Genomic DNA, 27,439 nt, shown 5'->3' on the forward strand with positions numbered 1-27,439 from the left:
AAAATTGTTAAAGATTCAGCTTAGTTGGTCTGTGACTAGGGAAGTAGTCTGTGTGTATAAAATAACGCTTATTTATACCTCCTTGTGCATGTCCTGGTTGAGCAGCAGTTTATTTAAAATTGTTTTGGAAGTGGGTAGTATTTCTAAATTTTCAGGCTGCTTTTATCATCTAATACTATACAATCAGTTGGACATTTAATGTACAAATTTATCAGTTTTTAAAAACATGCTGTTAATATTTAGAAATAGTTTTATAGGAAAATTCCTGATAGAAATGTATAGGTGGCCTTTTATTTTGTGTAAAGCTGTGGAGTTAATCATAAATAATTTGAGTACAGTTAACCTTTTGTGGATTTTGTGAAGTTTTATATTGTTTCTTTTATCCCTAATTATTCTGAAGCAATGAGAAATGAATCAATCTTTGGCTAACACTACGTGGTGGTGGTTGTGACGTTAACACTTTTGCCAGCTTTTCAGATTTCCTAGGAGATGTCCAAGGTCCTCAATACCTTATTTGGGTCTCCATTTCTAGACCTTAGGGTATTTTCATTTTATTGTCTTTACCGAGCAATTTTTGAATTTAAATTAAAATTTGTTAGTCTTATTGGCACTTGTTAAAAACTTAAAAACTAAAAAGGTAGTGTTGGCATATAAAGAATGTCCTATAGCATTTGAGTCCTACATTCACAGCATCACTTGGTTGTATAGGCATTTTATGTAACCAGGTTACATTTATCAATTTTAAGAAATTAACATTGGTACAGTGCTCTTAACTACAGACTTTATTCGCATTCCACCAGTTTTCCACTAATGTCCTTTTACTGCTCCAGACACCAGTCCAGGAGCCCAGGTGGCATTTAGTTGTCATGTATTCTCAGTCATCCCTGTGCTGGTACAGTTCCACAGTCGTTCCTTGTTTTTCTTGACCAGGCCTATAATTTTTTGCTAGCTTCTTTACTTTCTTCCTTGACAGCATGTCCTAGGCACATCTTGCACCTTTCCTGCCCCAAACCTAGCGTTAGCTGGTACAGTAAATTTTCATTCTATCTAATCCCCAGTGGAGCTAACGGTGTACCTTATAGCTGGTTTTGTGCAGTGCTGGATACCATATTGTATGTTGTGATAGCTTCTGCATACTTACAAGCCCACCTTGGCTGTGAGAAGGGAGGGCATGATTAAATTAGGAGAATCCTGCAGCATTTCAGGGTAGGAGATGCTGGTGCTGTTGAAGATGGGAAAAGTGAATGGGTTTGAGATATTTCGCAGATAGACCAGGCAAAACTGGATTAATTCGTTGCGTGTATGTGGGCATGTAGTGATGTTGGTGAGGGTGGACGTTTCCAATCAAGCAGCTTGAGAGCTCAAGGTAGAATTTACTAGAGAAAGACCAGGTGTGGGAGTGGGGAGAATCGAGTTAAATTTGGTCATGTTCTATTTGGGATGTCTGTGAGATGTCCAAGTGGCTATGTCACGCAGCCATCTGTCTATTTGTGTCTGAAGTGCCAAAGAGAGACCTAGGATTAGAGCTTTAAAATTGCGGCATCATTGCTAACCAAATGGTCTTTAAATAACAGGAGGAGAGGAGAACAGTGTAGGATGAGAAGAGGGCTTGGAGCCCCTAGCTTTCCCATCATTTATTGACAGGGCTAGTTGAGGGGGGCAAGCTGGCAGATGGAAGACAAATCAGGAGACTGATGTGACCCGAAAGCCCAAGTGTGTTTAGGGTTTTGGAGAGTCAGCGTGAGCCCTGAAAATGACTACTGGCTGTTAATGTGGGAGGCTTTTCCTCTAGGCCTTAGATAAAGAGTAAGTTTCAAGTGGTGGATGGGAGCAGGACAGGACTGGGTGAGGGAGTAGAGAAAGTGGTAAGTATCAACAGTTTTTTGCAGAAGGGGCAGCAGAGAGTGACGTTTTGGTCTCTTCTCCAGATGGTGGATCTCATTGATTGTCTGAATTTTCTTCATGGGGTGGTCTTCATTTAGAAAGAAAGAAAAACAGGCAACATTTGTGTACTCCTCGTAACACAGGTGCTGTTAATGGATGATGCTGATATACTCCCTCAGTCCCAGTCCCAGTGACTGTCCTTGTGGGTTAGATAAATCTTCCAGGGGGATGTTTTCGGTGGTTAAGTAATCATGGCGTTCACCACCTGGCAGGGATGGCCTCCTGAGTTTCAGCCCATCTTCCACGTCTGAACTGACTGCCTTGAGGATCTTTCTGCCACATCGTTTGCACAAACAGAAGCACATTAGTGTGAGTACGGGACAAATCGTTTGGACTTAAGAGAACATGTGCTTTGAATTGGTAGTAAAGATGTCTAAGTAGTGACATCTGACCCACCGATGACCTCTGGCCACATATGGCTCAGATGATGGTTCAACTGTTCGGAAGTGGGAGCTTCATCCTGAGATTTCTCCTCTTGTTCTGTTGCTAACAGTGGACTGGCATAATTTCCCCCGTGTTCTGTCACTGCTAGGCCCTGCTGAGGTGCCCCCACAGATCCATGAAGCCACAGCTGGAGCTCAAAAGTGAAAATAGCCTTGCATAGTTCATTAGTAGCCTTTTGAAGTAGAGCTGAAGGGATGTGGATTTTTCTGCGGCTTTCTGGCTGCTCTTGCTGTGTTGTGGTCGATAGTCAGGTTTTAGTCCTGAAGTTAGAAGATTACTGTGCTTCTTGATCTTGAGAATCAGCTACCTCTTCTGTGGGTAGTAATTTCCAGGCTGAACTTGCCTCTCTCACTGACCAACCAGTGTGCTTTGAATGTTTTAGCTGCCAGTGAGGAAACCTTTGTAATAGAGTGCTCACTCCCATATTTTGTAAATGATTGCATTTGAAACAATTTCCCTAATATTTTATGTTGAACATATTCAAACAACTGAAAAAACTATACAGTGAATAACCATGTACCCTCAGGTACATCCTCCAATTAATGTTTTGTTATCTTTGTTTTGTTATGTATGTATCACAGCTAATTGGATTTTAATGTTAAGTTGGAAGAATTACGAGAAAACGGTAACCATATAGTTTTTCTCCCTCTAATTTGTAATTTAAAAAAAAATTCTGGGCTGGCCCCGTGGCTTAGCGATTAAGTGTGTGCGCTCCGCTACTGGCGGCCCGGGTTCGGATCCAGGTGTGCACCGACGCACCGCTTCTCTGGCCATGCTGAGGCCGCGTCCCACATACAGCACCTAGAAGGATGTGCAACTGTGACATACAACAATCTACTGGAGCTTTGGAGAGAAAAAGGGGGGGAAAAAAAGGGAGGAGGATTGGCAATATATGTTAGCTCAGAGCCGGTCTTCCTCAGCAAAAAAACCAGGAGGATTAGCATAGATGTTAGCTCAGGGCTGATTGATCTTCCTCACACACACACACTCACACACACAAAAAATTCTGGGAATATATTTGAGAAAAATACGTTTTGATATTCTAAATGGCAAATCTGGTTGTAGTCTGTTCTGTGTTCTTAACCTTCTAACATCTAGAGCTTTTATTAATGTATTTGAGATTATACATTCCTTTCTAAAGTTAACTTTGGCTAGTTGGTGAAATTGATATGTAGTTCATGTACATCTAAATATATTCTGATTTCCTTTATGATTTCTGTGACCCAAGGGCTTTCTTGAAAACAAGAGTCTTCTTTCTATAGATATTTCTTTGTGGTTTTATGATAGTTTTCTATTTTCATTCCGTTATTTTTGTAAGTGTTCCAAAATTTAGATGTTCAGTATGCTTGATCATGTGGGCATGTGCTTGGTAAGAACGTAAATTTTCTAATTTCTTAGCTGAAGTGCCCCGTTTTGTGTCCATGACATTGAGTTTGTTAAATATGCTGGAATCTTACAAACTTAACTTTCAATCTGCTTAATATGATGGTGGTGTACCATTGTTTCTGAAACATTTCTTTTAGAAAATGTTTCTATTTATAAAAACTTAACATATAAATAAAACTTTTAACATGTCTAACGTATATACAAACTTTTAAAAAGTTTTTATTTATTACTTTCAGTGTAACTTAACGTGTTTACATAGCATAAAATGTACCCAGTAACCAATTTTAAGTGTACATTCTACGTCAGTAAGTGCATTTACACTGTTGTGTATCCATCGCCGCCATCCATCCCAGAACTTTTTTTATCCTCCCACATAGGAATTCTGTAACCATTAAGCAGTAACTCCCCATTACTCTCAGGCCCTGGCATCCTGAATGTTTCCTTTTTGTCTTGTGATGCTGTGGTTTTTTTTTTTTTTTTAACTTTTTTTTTTTACTGTGAAATTTTTGTTGTACATTATTGTTTGTCAGTCACCATATAAGTGCATGCCTCCACCCCTTGTGCCCCTTGCCCCTGGTAACCACCAAACAGTTCTATCTGTCCGTGTGTTGGTTTATCTTCCACATATGAGTGAAATCATGAGCTGTTTGTCTTTCTGGCTTATTTTGCTTAACATAATACCCTCCAGGTCCATGCATGTTGTTGCAAATGGGACGATTTTGTGTGACGCTGTTTTTTTTTTTTTTTAATAATTTTATTTATTTTTCCCCCCAAAGCCCCATTAGATAGTTGTATGTCATAGCTGCACATCCTTCTAGTTGCTGTATGTGGGACGCGGCCTCAGCATGGCCAGAGAAGCGGTGCGTCGGTGCGCGCCCAGGATCCGAACCCGGGCCGCCAGTAGCGGAGCGCGCACACTTAACCGCTAAGCCACGGGGCCGGCCCTGTGTGACGCTGTTTTTTGATTGGATGTTTTTGAGACAACGTTGGGTTCAGAATTGCGTATTTTATCCTTGTGAAGTCGTTGTTCCTGATAATGCTCATATTCCTGCATATTCTTCCTGAGGGTCATGTTGCTGCAGGAGCTTTCTTATGTTTACTTTGTGCATCTTTCCTGGCCCATGAGTTTGAATTTTTCTGTCTCTTAGAAACAATGTAGTTTTTTAGGAAAGTCAATTGTAATGAAATTAAGGTGCATCATGTACACCTTCAACTTACACAATGTTGTATGTCAGTTGTATGTCAATAAAGCTGGAAAAACAGAACAAAACGTTCAGTTTTAGAATATCTTTAATCTTAAGTCATTTACAGTTGTGTTTACTGAAATATTTGAGTTGAATTAATGTTTGCAGAACACTTAGAATTGTGCCTGCTATAAGTGTTTTGTTAAATTAAAAAAATGTTTTTACATCCTGTATTATGCTTTTTTCATAAAAGATCCCTGTGCTCCCTTCTCGTCAGATAAGGTTACATTTTGCTTTCTTTTTTAAATTTTATTTTTTTAAATTGAGATATAATTGGTTTGAGACATTTATACATTGCAGTGTTGATTTGAGACATTAATATACTGCAATATGAGTACCACCATGTTAGCTAACACCTCTATCATGTCACATAATTGTCATTTCTTGTTTGTGGTGAGAACATTTAGATCTAGTCTCTTAGCAACTTTGAAGTATATATAGTACAGTATTGTTGACTATAATCACCATGCTGTACACTAGATCTCCAGAATGTATTCGTCATCTAACTGCAAGTCTGTACCGTTTGACCAGCGTCTCCCCAGCGCCTGGTGACCACCATTCTACTCTTTCTACGAGTATGGCTTTTGTAGATCCCACATGTAACTGATACCCTGCAGTATTTTGTCTACCTCTGACTCAGCTCACCAAGCATAGTGCCCTCATGTTTGTTTTCTCCTAGTGTTTATCGTTACGTTTTATTGTGTGCGCTCTACTTCTGCCTCCCAAATAATAGCCCGGAGCTCTGCATGCCTGCTAAATAATGAAAGGAACTGAAAATGAATTGACCCTGTAGAATGGAATGTTTTATTATTCAGCCTTAAAAAAGAAGGAAATCTGCCATCTGCAGCAACATGGATGAACGTGGAGGGCCTTATGCTAAGTGAAGTAAGCCAGACACAGAAGGACAGATACTGCATGATCTTACATGTAGAATCTAAGAAAGTCAAACTCAGAAACAGAGGGTAGAAGAGTGGTTACCCGGGGGTGAGGGTGGAGGGAAATGGGGAGATGTCTGTCAAAGAGTACAGATTTCCAGTTACAGGATAAGTTCTAGAGACCTAATATACAGCATGGTGACTGTAGTTAATAATGACGCACCGTATACTTGAAATTTGCTGAGAGTAGATCTTAAGTGTTCTCACCACTCAAAGGAAATAGTATCTGTTTGAGGTGATGGGTATGTTAATTAACTTGATTGTAGTAATCAATTCCCTGTGTATACATATATCAAAACATCACGTTATGCCCCTTAAATGTAAACAGTTTTGTAAATCATACGTCAGTCGAGCTGGAAAAGAAAGAGTTGACGCTGTTCTGTGTGTCATCAGTTCTGGAGAGTAGTAGTTTCAGTGTCCCCTGTTTCCTAGTTGATCTTGACCTCCTGGTTACCTTTACGCTGACATTTTACCTTCTTATTCTATTTTCGTGTCTCGGTACTTTCCTGGGTAATTTCCTCAGGTCTCACTTCCACGTCACCAACTCTCTTTAGCTCTATCTAATCTGCTTTTAAATTTCATTGGTCATGTTAATAATAATAATATAATCATTCTGCGTCATTTCCAGAACAGCAGATTGTCCCCCACTCCCACCCCCAGCGTGGTTTCCATTCGTTATTGCGATTATTTTATGAATATTATATGTTCCCAATCAGAGTCTTAGAGGTGTTCAAACTCTTATTCATCCCGATGCTTTCCTTGTATTTAGAATTTAATTGTCAGCTCATTTTCAGCAGGGCTTATGTTTTGCTGGAATCTTTGTGATTTGGGTGGTAGAGATACTTTCTCCTCCACTTGGTGAAGTGAGATATCCCAAAGATATCCCTCCTCCCAAGAGGAGGATATCCCAAATATCCTGGGATATTTGATAGTTTTGGAGGGCTTGGAGAGTTGCAGATTAATAAAGGTAATGAGAGTCCATTCTGCGTATCTGAGGCTTAGGGCTTCAAGTCCTCAGGAGTGCCCTTTTTCCTTTCCTTTGTAGTTCAGTGGAAACAGTTTTTCTTGCCTCCCTTTCTTGTAATTATAGCCCTTTGAGGAGCCAAAATCTTTTTGGGGATTTTCATTGCAGCCACTAGTTTCCTCTGCCTCAAAAGCAAGTCCCATCCTGGAAACACAGGACCCTTCCATCCCCAAGGCTTCATCTCATGATCAGCACTCTTGGTGTAATTCTCCAGTTGTTTCTGGCAGTTGAGCGTCGTCTTTCCTGGGAGCTCTGCTGTCTCTTCAAATGAGTTTGTTCGGTTGTATCTAACATTTCTAGGTATTTTGAGGTGGTAGGAGAGGGTTCTGTTTTAGATCATCCTTTGATATTTTGAGTTATTTCTCGCGTTGGGTCCCTGGACTGGTAACAAGTAAATTTCCTCTTTGTATGCTTCTTCCTGACCCTTTTGCATAGTTTCTCTCTAAACGTTTTATAAGACTTGCACAGGCAGACATTGTACACAAACATGCTGAGTCATGATGTAATACAGGTTTCCCCTGCTATCCGAAAGTAGAGCATTCCTGTGAAACTTTCCGTAGGCTGAAATGGCATAAAGCAAAGAAGCAGTTACCACTAATTTATATGGGAAAAATTTTTGAGCGTTCCCAAACCCAAAAAATAACCTACCAGATCATACGAAATAGTACATAAAACCTAAAATAACACTAACATACAGTAAAAGAGGGAATGATATGATAAATACACAGACTATGTAAAGTAGAAATAACGTCTGTACAGGGTAGTTGCACTTACCAGAACCAGGAAGATGGCGAGCACACTGGAAGGCTGAGAGGTGGTGATGTTGATGGTGTGTTAGGCTGAGTCATTGGAGGTTGGGGTGGTGGGAGGTACAGGAGACTGGGGTGTAGGAGAGAGAGAGGAAGAGGTCATCTATCAACATCTCATCGTCCTCGGAGTCCATCGGGCAGGTCACTGTTGCCTACACCTTCTGTGTCTGCCTGCCTTAGTGTGGAAGGTCGAGGTTCATCTGCTGTGGCTGATGTGAAGGCTTGACATACAACAGTATGCTTGACTGCTTAGCCTCTATAACAGCTCACTGGAAAACAAATGATGATGCTATTTTCGCAAAAGTGAAAATCCTCTTTGGATTTCTTTCTGTTAATGAAAACAGATAACTAATGCAGATCTTTCATAAAAGCCAGGAGATGTAAAGCAGACTTTTGGATAACAAGTGAAACCTGTAGATATTTTTTTTTTTTTTTACCATGGATTGTTGCCCAATGTTGGAAAGTAGAAATTTAATACAACTGTGCATCTTGTTTTGAGAAGTGGGATAATTCGTAGTTGTGGCATTATTTAACCTCAGCATTGTTCAGCCTTAGCAGCGTGGCCTTAGAAAGGTTATGATCTCGTGTATTCGTTTACAGTCAGAATATTTCTTTTGAAAATCTGCTACTAGGGTTTCTGGGAAAGCTGCGGAAAGCCTGGCATCAGTTTTGGGCGAAGTGGCTTGACAGAAGAACTCGCTTTATTGGGTAAAGTTACTTTGTAATGTTGTGTGGGGTAGGCCTGTTTTATGTAAGTTTTTGGTCATTGGTTTGATGAAACTTTAAATTTAGCGGGTCAAATTTAAAGAATTCATTAGACTTGACCTCTTAAAGAGGCAGCATATGTGTAGTTCCTCTTTGGTCTGTGGGACCCGAGGCGAAATCCTCTTAGAGATGGTAGTAGAAGGGAGTTTCACTGTCCTGCCGTGTTAAGTGACCTGGATAACCCACCACAGGTGAAGCAACTCTCTGCTGCTAGTTTTCCACTGAAGGCGTAATCTCTAGGGATGCCTTCTAATTCGTATTGACAACAGGGCAATAATATATTTGTTTAGTACATGGACAGCAGTGTGAAGCCAGAGGATAAAGTTACACTAATAGCCCTGTAGTCAAAGACATTTCCTTTTCCTCTCCCAGGGGATGTGTGGGAGGCTGTTGGCTAGTCCCTAGTGAGAGCTACAGAGCTGTGGAAGGTGTCTTTGTGTGGTTCCCACGTTGTGTTTGCCAGGACAGGGACACTTTGTTCATCCTGGTGGCCCCGCAGTGTTGCTCAATGCCTGGCGCAGGGATACACTGAAGGAGGGAGGTAACAGAAGCTCCCTGAGCGTGGCCCCAGTCAGGAAAACTAGATCCTCACAAAGGGCCTGTCAGCTGGTGGTCAAATGGGCACTGAGTCTCTGCCCCAGAGTCACCTGTTAGTTTTATTTAGTTTAGGCTATTATTAGGCTATTTCAGAGCTTTTTTTCTACGTCAAGAAGGGTCTTAGGACATGAGTCTCGGAATCAGTTCCCAGACAAGGCCTCAGCCAGAGGCTGAGGTGCTGAGGTGAGGCGACATACCTCCCTCCCTCTCCTGCTCTGTTCCCACCCCCATGACGAACTCAGCCTTGGCAGTCTTGTCATTGACCACGGATTTCTATTTGCAGGACTCGTTCCAACAGCCTCTTAAAACATGGTGGATTACTATGAAGTTCTAGGCGTGCAGAGACATGCCTCAGCTGAGGATATTAAAAAGGCGTAAGTAATTGTATTTCTGAAATAATAAATCTGTGCAGTTGTACACTGATAATTGGGTAGCGTAACTTTATATATTGCCTCTTAAAAGGGCATTTAATGTAGTATAAGAGTCTTTGAATGCTGCAGTTTAATTTTAGCTTTAAAAAGAGCAGTTAACAAATTAGCTTTTGCCTTCTCAGAACCTAGGCCCAGCCCATCAGTTGTCATTTGGGGATGAGAGAGAAGGTCACTGGGTTTCCTCTGTTACTTTGCCTTGGTACAGTGGATTCCATTTCTGCTGGAAGTAGATCGAAAACTTAGGATGTGAAATAATCCCAAAGAACTTGGTGATTGGACTTTGAAATGGAGTTGACCTAGCACTCTTAGAGTGCTGCCATAACATCCTTGGTATGGTTGCTTGAAAATTCCCGTTGTACGGCCACAGCCTGCACCATTAGAACCCATTCTGGTCCACATTGAAGTCTGTACTACTTGCACCTTTGTGACCAGGGTCCGACCCATGTGAGGGGTCAGTCTTAGGTCATGGGTGGCTCTCAAGGTGCACTGGATCTATTTAATTCATTTGACATTAACGCGTAGCAAAAAATGTCATAAAATAGATTTGATTGATTTTTAGCATAGCTAGGGAGACTAATAAGGAAACCTGGAATATTTGGAAATTAGGTTTCCTTTTGTGTTGTAAGAACCAACTTTTTTAATAATACATGATGAAGCCTATGGTGCTAGACTTAGTAGGTCTGCAGATGGAAATTAAGGATTGTTGAACCAAACAGTTCTCTTTAAAATGCTAAAAAACACAGCAGGTTGACTGCTATGTTGGGCATACCTGAAGCTGCTTGCAGAATATCCCTGTGTCAAACCTTGGCCAAGAAACCAAGTTGGAGCAGCCCGTTCAGGTGAGACTAGGCAGGCCGAGGAAGGGCCTCAGGAAGTGCTCAGAGCCATGTCACCAGTGGCCTCTGGGTTTCCTCACCCCTGGTCACAGTTCACAGCCAATAATAGCTTGGTGCAGTTGGAAATATTATACTGTTCTTGAATAAACATAATATGTGCACAGTACCTCTATTATCTGGTGGAAAAACATGCCTTCATTATGCCAGACGCAATTAGAAAGTAGACTGGTTTTAGTACCTGTGGGAACATGGATTGATCAGTATCTCCAGGATGACTTTGAAGTATGAATTTAGAAGGTGTTATCACCTTAAAAGGAACCCTGATTTTCCTATTGAGCATGCAGTTGAATAAATATTGATTTAGACAAGATTTAGCCTTGTTTGTTTTTAATGAGCAAAATTGCAGCCATGGATGGTGCATATTCATAGAAAAGTCCATTTTGTGGACTCCAGGCTTTGTTCCTGTGCGACGACCAGAAAAACTTTTGTTTGAGGACTAACAGCGTGTGGCTTTCACTCCCTTCACATTTCTGCTGAGAAACCTACAGTCTCACTGTGTTTGCATCACAGGCAATCTGAGTGATTCCCTTCCCTCCATGGTGCTAACGTACTGGTGTGTAAACCAAACTGTAGTCTGAAGGTCAGCATTGAAAGACATTCGAACCCACACATCTATGGACAGCTAATCTTCGACAAGGGAGCCAAGAACATACAATGGAGAAAGGAAAGTCTCTTCAATAAATGGTGCTGGGAAAACTGTACAGCCACATGTGAAAGAATGAAAATAGACCGTTACCTCACACCATACACAAAAATTAACTCAAAATGGGTTAAAGACTTGAATGCAAGACCTGAAACCACGAAACTCTTAGAAGGAAACAGGCAGTACGCTCTTGAACATGGGTCTTAGCAACATATTTTCAAGTACCGTGTCTGACTGGGCAACGGAAACAATAGAAAAAAATAAACAAATGGGACTACATCAAACTAAAAAGCTTCTGCACAGCAAAGGAAACCATCAACAAAATGAAAAGGCAACCTAACAATTGGGGAAGATATTTGCAAACCATATATCTGATAAGGGGTTAATCTCCAAAATATATAAAGAACTCATACATCTCAACAACAAAAAACTAACAACCCAATTAAAAAATGGGCAAAAGACCTGAACAGACATTTCTCCAAAGAAGATATACAGATGGCCAACAGGCACATGAAAAGATGTTCAGCGTCATTAACTGTCAGGGAAATGCAAATCAAAACTACAATGAGATACCACCTCACTCCCATCAGAATGGCTATAATTAACAAGACAGGAAACAACAAGTGTTGGAGTCGATGTAGAGAGAAGGGAACTCTCTTACACTGCTGGTGGGAGTGCAAACTGGTGCAGCCACTATGGAAAACAGTATGGAGATTTCTCAAAAAATTAAGACTAGAACAATCCAGCTATACACTGCTGGGTATTTATCCAAAGAACATGAAAACATGAATGTGTAAAGATACGTGCACCCTTGTGTTCATTGCAGCATCATTCACAGTAGCCACGACTTGGAAGCAACCTAAGTGTCCATCAAGGGAAGAATGGATAGAGAAGATGTGGTATATATACACAGTGGCATACTACTCAGCCATAAGAAACCATGAAATTGTGACAACATGGATGGACATTGAGGGTATTATGAAATAAGTGGGAGGGAGAAGGTCAAATACCGTATGATCTCACTCATAAGTAGAAGATAAAAACAACAACGAACAGACACAGACAGACAGATTGGACGGGTGGTTACCAGATGGGAAGTGGGGAGGGAGGAGAGCGAAAGGGATGATTAGGCGCATGTGTGTGGTGATGGAATGTAATTAATTAGTCTTTGGGTGGTGAATGTGATGTAATAATCTATGTAGAAATAGAAGTATAATGATGTACACCTGAAGTTTATATAATATTATAAACCAATGTTATCACAGTAAAAAAGAAAAGGAAAAAAGACAATCGAGACCTTTTACATAATACACTTAGTGTATTATGCTTTGAATCTAAAAAATTTTGGTAGTCTTGCACAAGCCATATACAGTTAACTTCCTGGATTCTCACACATTTCTTCGTTTTCACACACGTGCACTACAGCCATGCATCACTTAATGATGGGTATATGTTCTCAGAAGTGCATCATTGGGTGATTTTATCTTTGTGCGAACGTCAAGAGTGTACTTAAGGGGAACAAAATTTGCCACCCCAAAATGTAGTTCTTTACCATGAGGATTATTTTAGGCTGAATATTTGTAAGAAAGAAAAGACTCCGTTTTTCTTGTTACCTCCTCCTCAATAGCAGAAAAGAATTCAGATGAGGAAAAAAAACCTGTCTCAGGAGGTGAGCTGTCACCTTGGCATCACATGAACCAGGTGGTAGGCAGGGAGGCACCTGGAAAAGCCTGTTTGTTGAGCTTGCCTCAGTATTCTTCTGTTTCTTTGTGGCCAAACGAACATTTGCTCCTTTTCACCTACCTGTGAATTCCTTCCTTCCCTTGGAGTCCCTGACTCCCCACCCCCAGTGTCATGGTTTGCCTGTAGCCTAGGATGGTGTTCAGGGTGAGGGGTTCTGCCATTTTGGATGGGGCGGCTGTGGCACATCCAGGCTGTGCTGATCTTATGGCCAGCACTTACATACTTGGTCTGTTGTTCACTGAAGCATCAGCACGTGGTGCATGACTAGTGCACATCAGTTCTTTCTCTTTAGTCTTTTATGTGGTCTGTCATTTTTTATGGAGGATTTATAGCACTTGAGTTTTGGTTTGCTACTGCATGTTTAGGTCCACAGTGGTATGAGAATAAAGTACTGTTTCAGCATTGTAGATTCCAGTTTTAATCAGATTTTGATACGTTAAGCCACGTTTTTTGATTAACATTCTGAAATTAAATTGAACCTCAGCAGCCTTACATTAATAACTTGTCGAATGTTAAAAGGACTGTCAGGTTCTTATTCTAGTCTTAGATTTTGAGGGATACGCCTTTTCCCCCTGTACTGTCCCCCCCTCTTAAATGTATGCAGCTTATGTTTAACTAATTAGAAGAAAGGGTGTTATTTTGTATTTAAAAAGCGTGTGATTGTTATGCTAATTGAAACCTTGAAACAGACTTGGTCATGGAATCTTTAAGTGAATCTTGAATCCACAAGAAGGGGGCTTTGTGAAAGATGCTGGGATACTTGACTGTGCTGTGGTCCGTGGCCCACCTTTCCACACTGATGCGTGAAGTAATGGGCTGGTGAGGCCATGCGGACATAAGGATGAGGACAGTCACGTTGAATCTTTCCTGCTCATTTAGCAAAACTAAATATTCCTTGAACTTTCTGTACATACTCCGTGTACTTTCTCAGCCTTATCACCATAAGTTCACACTGTGCACACCTTGGTCCTTAAACATTGTAACATTTTTCTTTCTCTGGAGGTTGGTTTGTATTATGCTATATCTGGATTTTAGAACTTGTTTACTTCATGTTGGAGGAAAGGGAGATTTTACAATTGAAACTGATACTAATCTCACTAGTTTGCACTCTGAAGCCTTTTTTGTGCTTAATGATATTCAGAGGCTATTGGGTTTCGGACTTTGGATGTGATCAAGACCCTTTTACTCTTTTCAAGATATCGGAAACTGGCACTGAAGTGGCATCCAGATAAAAATCCTGAGAATAAAGAAGAAGCGGAGAGGAAATTTAAACAAGTAGCTGAGGCGTATGAGGTGTTATCAGATGGTGAGTAATGCTCCATGGGGGTCAGGGCCCTTGCCTCCTTATAGCAGAGTATGGATGTGGCTGGCTGAGCTTTGGGGCTCTGGGGACGAAGTTTCTTAGTTGTGAAGATTTGACTCTCATGTTCCTTCCTGGCAGTTAGCTGTGAGTGCTGTGGAGCACCCTGGTTTCTCGCGAATTCTCCTGGGATGGCTGTTTTAAAGATTTTATTTATTTATTTATTTTCCCCCCAAAGCTCCAGTAGATAATTGTATGTCATAGCTGCACATCCTTCTAGTTGCTGTATGTGGGATGCAGCCTCAGCATGGCCGGAGAAGCGGTGCGTTGGTGCACGCCCGGGATCCAAACCCGAGCCGCCAGCAGCGGAGCGTGTGCACTTAACCGCTAAGCCACGGGGCCGGCCCTGGGATGGCTATTTTAAAACAGTACTGACACCCTGGTCTGAGGACTGACAGGAGAGATCAGATCATAGGACTCTGTCTGGGTCACTGCATGGTGGTGGAGCCCCTTTTGTTGTTGGGGTAATAACCTCTCATCTCCATTGAGTACTTTTTTTTTTTTTCCCCAAGGAAGACTGGCCCTGTGCTAACATCCGTTGCCAGTCTTCCTCTTTTTATTTTTTTCTCCCCAAAGCCCCAGTACATAGTTGTGTATCATAGTTGTAGCTCTTCTGTGTGGGACACCGCCTCAGCATGGCTTGATGAGCGGTGAGTAGGTCCGTGCCCAGGATCTGAACCAGTGAACCCTGGGCTGCCGAAGCAGAACGCGTGAACTTAACTGCTACGCCACCAGGCCAGCCCCTCCATTGCCTACTTAAACATACTTTGCTAATGTATTGATTTTTACTACTGGAGAGGACTTCCTTAGTTTCAGGAAATAAGGAATTGAGCATACAGCTGAGATTTAGACTTCAAAACTTCTAGGTATGTTTTCCCACCCCAGGTCTAGAGCATAGGTATGCCATGTTATTGCAAGTCAGATCTGTTAGCCTAGCTTCATGAATTATGTGAAAGGTTAGCTCTTAGCCAGATACAGTCACTGGGTTCTTGGTGAAGGTATGGGTGCTGGGATAAGGAGAGCAGTGTGGAACTTTGTAAGAAAACTGGAAACATGCTGACACCACCTTGCCAGAAAGCAGCACTGGATGACTTGGTGTGAGTCAAGGCAGAGGTATCAAAACAGTTGGAGACTGATTCACTGCCCACAGGGAGCGTGTCCACACATGGTCAGGGTCACTCCTGAAAGACATTGTTGATTTTATCACTGCGTCGTAAATCAACAGTCGGGTTTTTGAGCTAGCCTGACAGCAAATACACGGGACCTCAGTGTCATCTTGTTTGTGCTGATCCAGCACTCCTAGATTTGTGGATTTCACGGACCAGGAACTTTAGAAAAGTCCAGGACTAAACCCAAATTTGATATTTGGCAGAAAGAGAACTTCTAAATTCCCATAAAAATGCTGTTGTCCTCTTCTTGTTGCGTGAGCGTGTATTTTTCATGTTCCCTTGGGCAACCTCCAGCCTCAGCTGGACTCTTGAGAGGCATCTTCACAGGTGCGGTTACTGTTCTTTTCAGGGCTCTGGTTCCCCAAAACTGGCTGTAATTGGTTTGCTTATTCATCCGTTTTCCTCATAACCTCTGTTATTTTACTGCATGATTTTGTAGAACATGAGATTTTGGGGGAACACACGTGATGTATCAAAAGAACCTCCGTGTTTAAACAGGGCTACATTGTAGTTCTTTTTATTCTAGAACGTAAATTGTAAGAGGACAGAGGACAGTAGCACATCATCAAGGCTGGCTGGGCTGTTGCCTTACAGGGGGGAATGAGCCTGTAGGGCAGGGCTAGCTCTTTGTCTGGCTTTTAGTACATCTGCTTTCCACCCTCACCGAAGCCCTGTCCTGTTCTCCTTGTGCCTTGGATCTCATCCCCCAGTTGGACTTGGTAGCAAGAAGGGACTTTTCTAGGTTTGGGATAATTTTGTAACTTCGTACTGTGGTTTTAATGTAGTTTGCCATGGGCTCTGTGGGCAGTTGAGGGACATGAATATTTTAATATTTATAATCACATTTTAAACTTAATAATACTTAAAAATTGTTCCCAGAGGTTTTTAAGGAGAGATTTTCCCTCTTCCCCCTCTTTGCTTTAAAGTAAGGGGGGCCTAACTCCTTAAAACTAATTGTGAAAAATTTAAAATTGTATGGTTTTTTGATTTACAATTTTGGAAATACTTTATCTATTGAATTTTGAGGGGAAAAGAACTAGGTCTTTACTGACTTTTCTTTTTAAATTTATAGCTAAAAAACGGGACATCTATGACAGATATGGCAAAGAAGGATTAAATGGTGGAGGTGGAGGTATGTAAATGTGGATTTTCTCTCCTTGTGGTGATGAGTGGGGTGATCTGGAGACAAGGTCTTGAGGAGGGTTGAATCTGTTAGTTCTCGGGGACAGAGATGTCTTTCAGTAGATACAGATGCATCCTAGCAAGTGGGATGAATTAGGGAAGAGGAAGGAGATTGATAGCATTTAAAAGGCCTATTAAAAATCTTTTGTTAGACTAGAAAGTATATGTTGGTGTACTTTTTGTAGATAAGAAATAATTTACAGCCTTAACTGTAATATCACTAAGTTTGTACCCCCAGATTGGTACCTTATGTTATGTCAGAATATCCTTAGGGTTTAAAAAACAAATTGTACTGAAAAACTAAAATAACTGCCTCTGGTGGTGAGGCCTAGATGTGTATTTTTGATAAAACGTTCCTGTAACAGCCTGCCATCCTGCAGCTTCCACAGGGGGGCATTTGGAAACTAATGCTCCAAAGCACCCATAGGCTAGTTGGATGAGTGAATGTTTATGCTTGGTTTACATGAAGTTTTGTAACAAAAAATAACAGTGGTGTGTGATGTTAATGTGCCCATATAAATTTAGAGATGGTGAGAAAGCACCAGGGTGCGCTGATGCTGTGAAACAGGACCGCTGTAGTCAGAGCATGTATATCACTCTGGGCACAGAGGGTTTCCATCAAGGCAGGACTCGTGTTTTGAATTTTAGAGCCTCCGGTTTATGAAATATTTTCTTTTTTTAGGTTTTGATTTAAGTAATGTTCTATAGACAAATAATTGTTTGCCTGCTAAACACAAGAGTTCGCAAACTAAAAGCTGTGCTGTGCTTGTGTAGGTGGAAGTCACTTTGACAGCCCATTTGAGTTTGGCTTCACATTCCGTAATCCAGATGAGGTCTTCAGGGAATTTTTTGGTGGAAGGGACCCGTTTTCATTCGACTTCTTCGGTAAGTTAATGTCTTGGTCATCGTTTACTTGATGTATCCATGACTCACATGAAGACTGACATGCCTTTCTGTGTAATTACCGGTGTTACCATGGTATCTTGTCCCTAAACTTTGTGTTTTAGCAGCATAAGACTTCTGAAACCCTTTTTCCTCCTCCCTTTTGAAGGTTTTTCTGAATTTACACCTTGCACATTAAAAATAATAAAGGTTTTAATGGATTCGTTCCCTTCACTGTGTGGCCCTAATTACCTTCCTTTGCCATCTCAGAAAGTGATAAGGACCAGGATGCTGGGGGCTCAGAAATGCTGTTTTCTTTGGAACACTGAATTCTATGTGAATTTGCCGGGTAATGTTCTGATTAAAAACACTAAGCATCCTAGTGCATACATGTTAAGAAGACATTTGATCTATAAACCTGTTTTTCTCTTTCTAATTGTGGTGTATTGTGACTGAGTTTACAATTTGTGAAAAGAAAGTTCACGGATAGAGCAAGGCAGCACCAGTATTCCTCGTTGCAAGAGTAACCATGGTGTTCTAGCTGCTGTTTCGCCATAGGAGACAGGATTTTCCCATCAACTGCCCCCGTAGTCCTGATGCCCTATCCTAGGTTTTTGTGTGTCTCTCGGACTCGGGCAGTGTCGGGAATTGTTGTTTGCCGTCCATTGTTAGAGCGTCCTCTCCACTGCTGCAACCGTCTGGTGTGCTGGGCGACTTGGGAGGTCAGGGTTCACTGCTGCCTTAGTCACTTTGTCCTTTGGCTCATTGAGGGGAAACACATCCTGTGTGGACTCCCTTCATTGCCTGGCGGAAGAGCCTGCACACCACATGCAGCCCCTCAGGAGAGAAACAAGGAGAACGGTTCTCTACAGACAACATGGGGGAAACCAGTGGACCCTGCCCAACATAGGCACGGAGAGGGAGTCCGCTACCGTGTCTGGTAGGTATTGGGCCTTTTAAACTGAACGTGCAGTCCTTCAGTTTATTTCAGTTGGGGATTCAGAGAGATTTTCCTTATTTTTTACTATGGTATGGCCTGACTTTGTAAGAAGGTAGCTTTCCAAGGAAGGGAAGGACAGCTAGCGTATGTTAGCCTTTTCATTAACAAACGTAACAGCGAAAGCTAAGCAGGGGAATGTTCAACTTGGGATAGGGGAGAAGACTGTAGGTGGTCTTTTTTGCTTTAATTACTGCTACCATAAACATAAAAATAGGTATTGGGAAGGCTACCTATAAATACGAAATAAAATTGTATTTATATCCTTTATTAATTGGCCTTCATGTAGGCAAGAAATCGTACTGTAAGAAAAATACAAAGAAGTGAATGGTCTTTCCTGTCTTAAAATTACCTTTGTGTCTCCTTGCAGCCTTTAGCAAACTCCAGATGTGTGTTTTGGGGAGCAGGGCAGTATTGGGTGAAGTGTTGTGTTTGGATAGCATGAGTCTCCTGGTGGCCAAGTGAGGAAGAATGCCTCATATGCCACCTGGGGCTTCGGTTCTAGGGTACGCAAGGAGTGGGGGCGGCAAAGAGAGGTAAAGCAGGCCCATTTCTCTGAGCCTGAGGCCATGCGTCTTAAACATGCTTTATGTCTTACGTGATTTTTTTAAAGAGTAAGAGGGAAGAATCTCTTAGTGATTGAATTGTAGCCAGATTTTGTTTCCCTTGGGAAAAAAATATGACTGGCCAAGCTTCCTCATTAAAAATGATTTTCCTTGAGCAGTTCCTTCTAGAGTAAAGAAGGTGTAGAGATTATAATTAGATGTGAGTGAGCAAGTAACGTATAGTTTTTACTTATGTACTTAGCTGTTTAAATCTACTTTCACATCTAAATTGTGAGATTTGTGTGTGTAAAGAAGTCTTTACATGCATGTATATTTCACCTAGAAGGATTACAGATTGCCATGTATGGCTCATTTTGGTGGAAATTTCCTCTATTGGACTCAGTCCAGTTTATGAGATAACTAGTCTTACTGTAATTCCAGCCTCTTGGACCCTGTGTTTTAGATAGTGAGATGGTCACATTTTAACCATAGGCATTCCCCCTGTGTTTCCCATGACTAGTGTGGCAGTGATACTTCTTCAATCCATTCTTGTAGGTGTTCTAGGTGACTTCCATTTTCAGGCTCTAAGGATTTACACGAAGGAGAAGAAGATACTCCATGGCTACTACATGTGTGAAGTGATGGTGCAGCCTGCTGGCGGTATGTTTAGTGTAGATGTGAGTGAGTGCAGGGCTAGGCATTCCTGCTTTGGCACTGCTTTAGTTGATGTTTATCAGCATCCAAATCTTGTTTCCCCAACCCTGTTAGGTACATTTATAGTAGCACATTATTTTTTAGTCTTAATTTTTCACATGACCAACTGTTTTTTTTTCTTTCCTGTTCAGGCTTCCAAAAAACTAGTTCAAAATCTGTTAAAAGACATTCTGAGCTGCACTTTGCATTTTTGAGAGTATATAATCCTGTGTCTGACTTCAGACTCCCCAAATGAAAGAGGAGGAAACTCAGAGAACCAGAGAGCTGGGGGGAGGAGTTGGGGTGTGAATGGTGTTGGACGGACTGTAAGCAGTTCTGTGCCCGAGGACTGAGCTGTGGGAACTGTCACATTGTGACAAAGAGGACTTGGGCCTGGGGTCCTGCTGATGTTGACTCCTCCGTGACACTAGATGCCGTCCCAGAAGACATAGTAGAGGCTGATTCTAAAACCAGCACTGAATGCTGGCTCCGAAATGGAGGGGTGCAAGCAAAGCTCCTGAGGCTAGCTGACTTTGTTTAAATTTTTCCCCAAATATGGCACCCACAAAAATGAGCCCTTGTCACAAAATTAATGAATAGGGATTGCATTAATTTGAATTGAGTGATATGTTCATTTGTTTATTATTATAGGATACCATTACTCAGTGAAGTGATGTTCTAAGAAAAGTAATTAATATCAGTGCCTTTTGATCGTTAGAGTCGTAGCAGGAAATATTGTTTGGAAGAATTGTGTGGGCATAACTTGACATTTTTACTTACTTGTATTCTCATGTTGAAAAGCCAAAACCAAACTTTAAAACCTAACATCATTTCCAGAGAACCTGCTCATTTTAGCATATTTTTCCTTCACAATCCATCTTGTAAGCCTTGGTGAATGAAAAAATTAGTGTGGCAATAGAGAAATATTATGGCATGGAGACCCAGGGAGAGCAGGCCTTTGGAGGGAAGCATAATTCTATAGAGGAGGGTAGAAGCCTAATTGTCCTGAGCCCAAGTTAATTTTAACATAGTGAGTCGGTGATTTTGCTCCCCCAGGGTTCGAGGAGGTGGCGAGTGAGGAGTTGGAGCCTAGTGAAGAGCTAGACCAGCCCTGTCTTGAGGAGACGGTGGAAGACACCCAGAGCGAAGAGAACAGTGAGGTTTTGGATGTGATATCCAGCGAGGAACTGGATGTCTTTAGTGAAGATGAGCCGAGCGAAGGCTGTAGCCGGGGCCAGGGCGAGCTTCTGAGTGAGGAATTGGAGTTTATATCCAGTGAGGACGAGGCAAGTCTGGGGGACGCGGAGGAGCTCAGTGAGGAGTGCGAGGAGCTGCTGAGCGAGGACAGCGGGCCGGAGCTCGAGGTGCTGCTCGAGCAGCAGTAGCTGTGGAAGACCCGCCCATCTCTTTCTTGTGAGGAGGCCAGCTTAAAGTGTATCTGGAATAAAAAGTTTCTGCTACTAGTGCCTTGGTCAGAAACTCGTAACTGTCTTGGAGATACCTGAAGAAACAAGAAGGGTGGGGACCCTGGGAGCTGCAGACCCGCTGTCTCACACGTTGTCTTTCACTTCAGAGCCAGTGCTTACAGACCCTGGAAGCAGGGTTTGGGTGTGTGGTAGTGTCCTGAGGCTGCCGTTACAAAGTACCACAGAATGGGTGGCCTAAATTGCAGAGTGATGTCTCCCACTTCTGGAGGCTGCAAGTCTAGATCAGGGCCTGGGCGGGGCTGGTTCCCTGTGAGGGAGCATTTCTTCCAGGTCTCTCCAGCTTCTGGTGGCCCCAGACAGTCCTTAGCATGTAGATGTCTTCACATTGTGTCCCCTCTGTATGTGTCTTTCTTTCTCTGTCCAAATTTCCCCTTTTTCTTTTCTAAGAACACTCGTGATGCTGGATTAGGGCCCACCCTGATGACCTCATCTTAACTTGATCATCTGCAAAGACCCTGTTCCCAAATAAGGTCACATTCACTGGCCCCGAGGGTTAGGGATTCAGCATCTTTTGAGCGGGACACAATTCAGCCTATAATGTTGTCTTCCTTACCGAGTTGTCTGTACAGTTTAGAAGCAGCAGATTTTGAAAGGGGAAAGAAGGAGAAACCTTGAAAGTTAGACATGCTAAGAGGAACTAGAAGTTAAAGTATAGACTGTGGTGGGAGGGGCATGGCAGTTGGGAGTAACCCCACATATGGACCTGCAACCCTGCAGCTTGTGTGGTCTCAATACAGTGCTGCACGTCTGTAACGAAGGTCCTTCATTACTGAAGGACAGAGTCTTGCACGCGCATACCTGCACACGTGTAATGTGAAAGCAGGCAAGGAATAAGACAAAGTCCATGTAAAGATGTGATGCCATAGACTGGTTTCCAGCTAAAGTAGCTAAAATAAAAACATTTTTCATGTAACTTTTAGAAGGACTACAAATACAAAGCATGTGGTCCTGGACGAGGGAGGGGAGCAGTCAGCACTGCCGCCCTGTGGCTTCTCCGCTTATTTCTCTCACGTTGGGGGATTCACTGCTCTGGTGCGCTTGTCTTGAAGAACGTGAGGTATGGTTCTATGTGTATTGGAGAGCTCTTGCTGTGGGAATGTGGAGCTGGCATTTGAAAGTTGTTCATTTTCACTTGAAATTATGCTGGCAGTGAGGGGTGGGTGCTATGCTAGTGATTCTCGGCTTCTTTTCAGGTGTTTTCAGTATATGCTTAGTGACGGTGAGACATTTGTTCCTCTCACCCCTCAGCACACCTCCCCCCAATAGGGAGAAAAAGTGGTTTCTTGAAAAGGTCCTTCTGAGAGTTGTTTTCTGGGCCCTGAGAACAGCAGTGCTGGCCACCCACGCAGCAGGCGTGCAGCCGTGTAATGGGATTCTGCAGCTGTGTGTGGATCACCCTGGCAGGCGAGCCCTCTGTGTGCTGTTTGTTTTCCCCCCAGGGGAAGCCAGTACCTCATCCCCTGTGGGTTCTCATCACGTGGGTCAGAGTTTTCCTGAGTTTCACGTAGGTTGTGCTTATCTCTTTCTCATGGAATTTTAGTCCCTGTAGTTGAGGGAGCCCCTTCCTTGCTTGGAAGTTGGAGATGTTCTGTGGTTGCAGATACAGGATGAGGGGAGTTACGCTGTGGTCGGCTTCCTAACACTAACAACTTCCGTTTATGGAAGTTGAACGGGTGCAACACAGTGTGAGGGATAGTAAAGCAGATGTGAAGGCAGGAAGAGACAGAGGACACCCTGCAAGCTAAGGTACAGTTGTCTTCGTAGGTTCCTTCTGTGAGGAAATCATTTCCTTGGGAGGAAAGATTCTCACGGAACACCGGGCGTCTGTTGGTATCTGAAAGAGGACCATTGGGATCCAGTGTGTGTATTTTGGATCTTTGACTTGGATGGATTTTTGCAACTTTTAGAAAACATACAGTGTTCCACCGAGACCTAGGATGTAACTAGAGATTAGATTTGTTTTTTTAGAGACACAAAACTTGATTACTTACAGCATATTTGATAGCATGAGCCTCACAGCTGAGGAATCCCAAGCTGAGATAGAAATCCCCAAGCCTTACCAGGGGCTGCTGGCAAACCTGTCTCACTTGCCCTTACAGTGAGATTATATCTTTTTATCCTAGTCAGGAAACAAATGTTCCTTCTGCCCCGGAGGGAGCAAGAGTCTGTATCTTCCAAAGAAGTTTGCTATATAAATATCCTGAATAAGATAGTCTTGAACAGAAGCTGTCGATGCCTTTATTCAGAGATGCACAAAAATGTGAGTGACTCATGGAGAGTTGTCTCCTAACAATATAATGTATAGTCCATTCCCACTATTCATTTTCATTCTCAGATTTCCCAAAGTGTTCACTGGGAACACATTCAGGTTGGTGCATGTATCTTTCAAAAATGTCTCTATTTTTCTTTCTCCTCCCTCGCTTCCCCCTTCTTTTCTTTTAGAGATTATATTTGTAACAAAATGATTGTATGGGAACTTGAGAAGTATATGTTCGTTTGGCAAGTATTTATTACGTGCCAGGCACCAAACCAGGTGCTGATTCAGCAGTGGAGAAGTGTGCCCCCAAAACCCATTCTCCTGAGGGTTCCAATTTTGTGTGGTGCTATGGGTGTTTTTTTAATTTTACCCCATTTCTGTTTATTTCAGATTCCTTCCAAATAGTTTTTCTGACTTCTGAATATGTAAGAAAGAACATTTTAAAAATGTGGGTTGTAGTAAAGGAGTGTTGTAGTGTTAGTTGGTGGTGTTGGGGTCAGCTGGGTGGTCTCAGAGAAGTCTGTCTGCTCCACTCAGCCTTTGAGTTCCAAGCGTTTCCCCCCTTTCTAAGGGCTGCTGTAGAGCTTAGCTTTGAAACTATAATAGAGTGAATATTTTCCTTTGTTTGAAATGGTCATGGTGCTTTTTAGATTGTTGTCTTTTTTGTTCCAGTTTTTCTGTGTTTCTAGGGCACTAATAGTGTGAGGCCACGGGGAAAGGAGCAGCTGGTGCCTTAAATTATTAATGCGGCCCCTCCTTGCTGGGGTCCTGTGTGTACTGCAATGGTAACTTCAGGCTGGAGGGTAAGAGTGGTGTTACTCACGGTCCTTGGTTTGCTCCTGTGCTTTCCTTTGGTGCCTGGTTAAAGCATTTCATTTGAGTTGGTTTCTCTTCGTTGTTACGTGGTTGTTATTCCGTCAGGTTCTGACGCTTGGCAAAACTTCAGAAAATGTATGGCTTTTTGTATGCATATGTGCATGTAAACATTGGTTATATGTGTTTTGTGCTCAGTGTATTCAATTCAGTGTATTTTTTGTCATAAGTTTGACAGTTACTTAGATTGGGGATTGGTATCTTGCTGTTATCATGAACCCTTCCTTTAATGGATTGGGTTTAGTATTTCCGAGAGAATGGTAGGATCTTACAAGATTTTGAAGGTATGTTTGATAGAGGACACCTAGCACCCTGAGTTGAGAGAGTTAAGTCATAACGTAGACATGTGCCTGTTTGAGGTCACGTTTATGTCTCAGGACACCAAGTTGTGTGAGGGCCTGAAGACTTACTTGAAGACAACTTGTAAAATGATCAAGATACATTTTTTAATTTTCCCATATCTGTCATTAGGGGTCTCCAGGGAGACAGAACCAACAGGATCTGTATCTGTATATCTTTGTTTCTATCTCTGTATCTATATCTGAAGAAATTTAGTATAAAGGATTGACTCACTTGATTATGGAGACTGACGAGTTCAAAATCTGCAGAGCTGGTGTCCCAGTTTGAGTCCAAAGGGCTGGACGAGCCAGTGTTCCAGTTTAAAAGCCATCAAGCAGGAGAATTCTCTTTCTTGGGAAGAAGGTCAGCCTTTTGTTCTGTTCAGCCTTTCAACTGATGGGACAAGGCCCACACACATTTGGAAGGCCAGTCTGCTCTGCTCAGTCTACTGATCTAAATGTTAATCGTATCTGAAAACACCTTCAGAAACTCACTAGGAATGATGTTTGACGGATACCCGAGTACCCTGCGGTCCCTTCAAGTTGATGCATAAAATTAACCATCACAGGTCCACCTCTTGTCATGTTGGCACCCGTACTCATCATCTCCTTAACCCATACGTAATCTCCAAATAAAGACAAGAACAAGATCATCATTCTGGCTAACAGGACAACAGCTGTCCTGCATATAACCAAAAATGCACTAACGGTTTCCCCAAAAAGGAAGTGAGGTCCTTGAGTTTACTCTTTTCCTTGATTTCCCACGGTGGAGATGCTGTGATACACACTGTGTCTTCTGGTGACATGATACGGGGGTGAGAGAGGCAAGGCGGCAAAGACATTTGCTTAGTGTTTACTAATAGGTATGCACAGACGTATTCATAGCAGGATGAGGAGGAGATACCCACCGCAGTGACAGTCCTCATTTCTCTAATGGGGCGCTTGGCCATCCGTAGCTGGTATTTATGACTCCATTGCATACTTCCTTTCTGGCTGTGGTCTGTACACCTGGTGAGGTGCAAGTTAGAAAGTACTTGGTAGCACATTTGGTTATGTTAACATGAGTTGTTAAAACTTATTTCTAAAATATAAATGTATATATTCTATTCAACCTCAAAAATAATCCATAGTGTGTACTCATTGTAAGAATTGGGAAAATATAAATGAGGTGAGAGGAGGAGGGGGTCAGCCTTGGTCTTGCCACCAGTTGAAAGCCTGCTGTTAACGTTTTTTAGATGTTATAGTTATGGTGTGTACATGTATGTTCTCTCCTGCCGTTTTCTGAAGCTTAAATTCTATAACCATTTGAAAATCTGCATTTAATGTACTCTCCATTTATTTACCTCCTCCTTTACTGGAAAACTAGGTTATTTACGATTTTCACTGTAAATAATGCTTTGAACTCCCTTAGTGCAGCTAAATTATTCCCTGTCTGAGATGAGTTGATTTCCCCGAAGTAGAATTGCTGGGTTAATGGTTTTTAAAAATTGTATGTAGTTTGGGGGCTGAAGATTTTTCTGTTTTTTTGTGAGGAAGATCAGCCCTGAGCGAACATCCGTGCTAATCCTCCTCTTTTTGCTGAGGAAGACTGGCTCTGAGCTAACATCTATTGCCAGTCCTCCTCCATTTTTTCCCCAAAGCCCCAGTAGATAGTTGTATGTCATAGTTGCACATCCCTCTAGTTGCTGTATGTGGGACTCGGCCTCGGCATGGCCGGAGAAGCGGTGCGTCGGTGCACGCCAGGGATCCGAACCCGGGCCGCCAGTAGCGGAGCGCGTGCACTTAACTGCTGAGCCACGGGGCCGGCCCGAGGGGGCTGAAGATTTTAAAAGCTCCTGGTACATACTCCCAAATTGCTTTTTGAACGGGTGAAAACCAGTAACAGCCATCGATAAGAAGCTCTTAATAAAGATTTGTCTAATTGCACAGTTGACAACTTTTAACAACACTTCATTAGAAAGGATGATACTTAAAGAAAAAGAATGTTTTTCTTAGTGTTACCATGAGTGTTATTAAGTAAGACTTTTCATTTTCAGGGTTAACTTGTGTGACTTTAATATTGAAATTATATGTTAAAATTCAGTGAATACCTGAATTGTAGAAAGTCATGTTTAGGCTGCATAATATCAATAGAAAAATAAACAAGATAAAATATTTTTTTAAAATACAAGAAAATGTAACTGAAAAGGCTGCATAATATCAATACGAAAACAAACAAGATAAAATATTTTTTTAAAATACAAGAAAATGTAACTGAAAAGGCACTGGTCTTAACTCTCGTAACAGAATTCTAAACCAGCTTTTGAAGTAGCTTCTAAAGAAGGTGATTTTATATTTACAGAAGTCTTAATTTAGCTCAGGGTATAAACATGCTAAAGCCGCTTGTTTAATAGTGGTGTCACACGGACACTGGTTTAAATTGCACTCGAAAGTCTGTGAACAACGTTTAAGGATTCTGTATGAACCTAAAGAAATTATAACTAAACTAATCTTGATAGCAGCAATAAAAGGGGCATTGCAGAGGGACACAAACAGTGTGATTCACTGTAAGTAAAGTTTTAGAGTGCAGAAGAACAGCATGGTTTAGGGGTTTGTGCATGGGTAGTAAAAGTCTAAAGCTGGTCAGGTGAATTCTTTTTAATGGTTATTTCTTAGGGGAGAATGAGAGAGTTATTGTACAGTGAGTTTAAACTGTGTTTGTAACATTTCTTTTTCTTAACCTGGGTGATCTAAACAAGAGTGTTAATTACCCGCCATTTTGTGGATCTGATGTATAAAATTTGAATGGTGTGGCA

General features: G+C 41.9%; 1 protein-coding gene across 3 annotated transcripts in view; it reads left to right on the top strand.

Moving 5' to 3' along the window:
* DNAJB6 (DnaJ heat shock protein family (Hsp40) member B6) overlaps positions 1–27,439 on the top strand; it is a 78,907-nt gene that overhangs the window by 14,926 nt on the left and 36,542 nt on the right. For all 3 annotated transcript variants that reach the window (XM_058534177.1, XM_058534188.1, XM_058534197.1), the window contains 4 exons: positions 9,432–9,522; positions 14,058–14,167; positions 16,463–16,522; positions 17,347–17,457. In XM_058534177.1, coding sequence (XP_058390160.1) covers positions 9,458–9,522; positions 14,058–14,167; positions 16,463–16,522; positions 17,347–17,457 — 346 coding nt within the window. In that variant the 5' untranslated portion in view covers positions 9,432–9,457. Of the gene's footprint in view, positions 1–9,431; positions 9,523–14,057; positions 14,168–16,462; positions 16,523–17,346; positions 17,458–27,439 lie in introns of those variants that run through there.

The sequence above is a fragment of the Diceros bicornis genome, chromosome 3 (assembly GCF_020826845.1).
Source record: "Diceros bicornis minor isolate mBicDic1 chromosome 3, mDicBic1.mat.cur, whole genome shotgun sequence".
NCBI classification, from domain to species: Eukaryota; Metazoa; Chordata; class Mammalia; order Perissodactyla; family Rhinocerotidae; genus Diceros; species Diceros bicornis.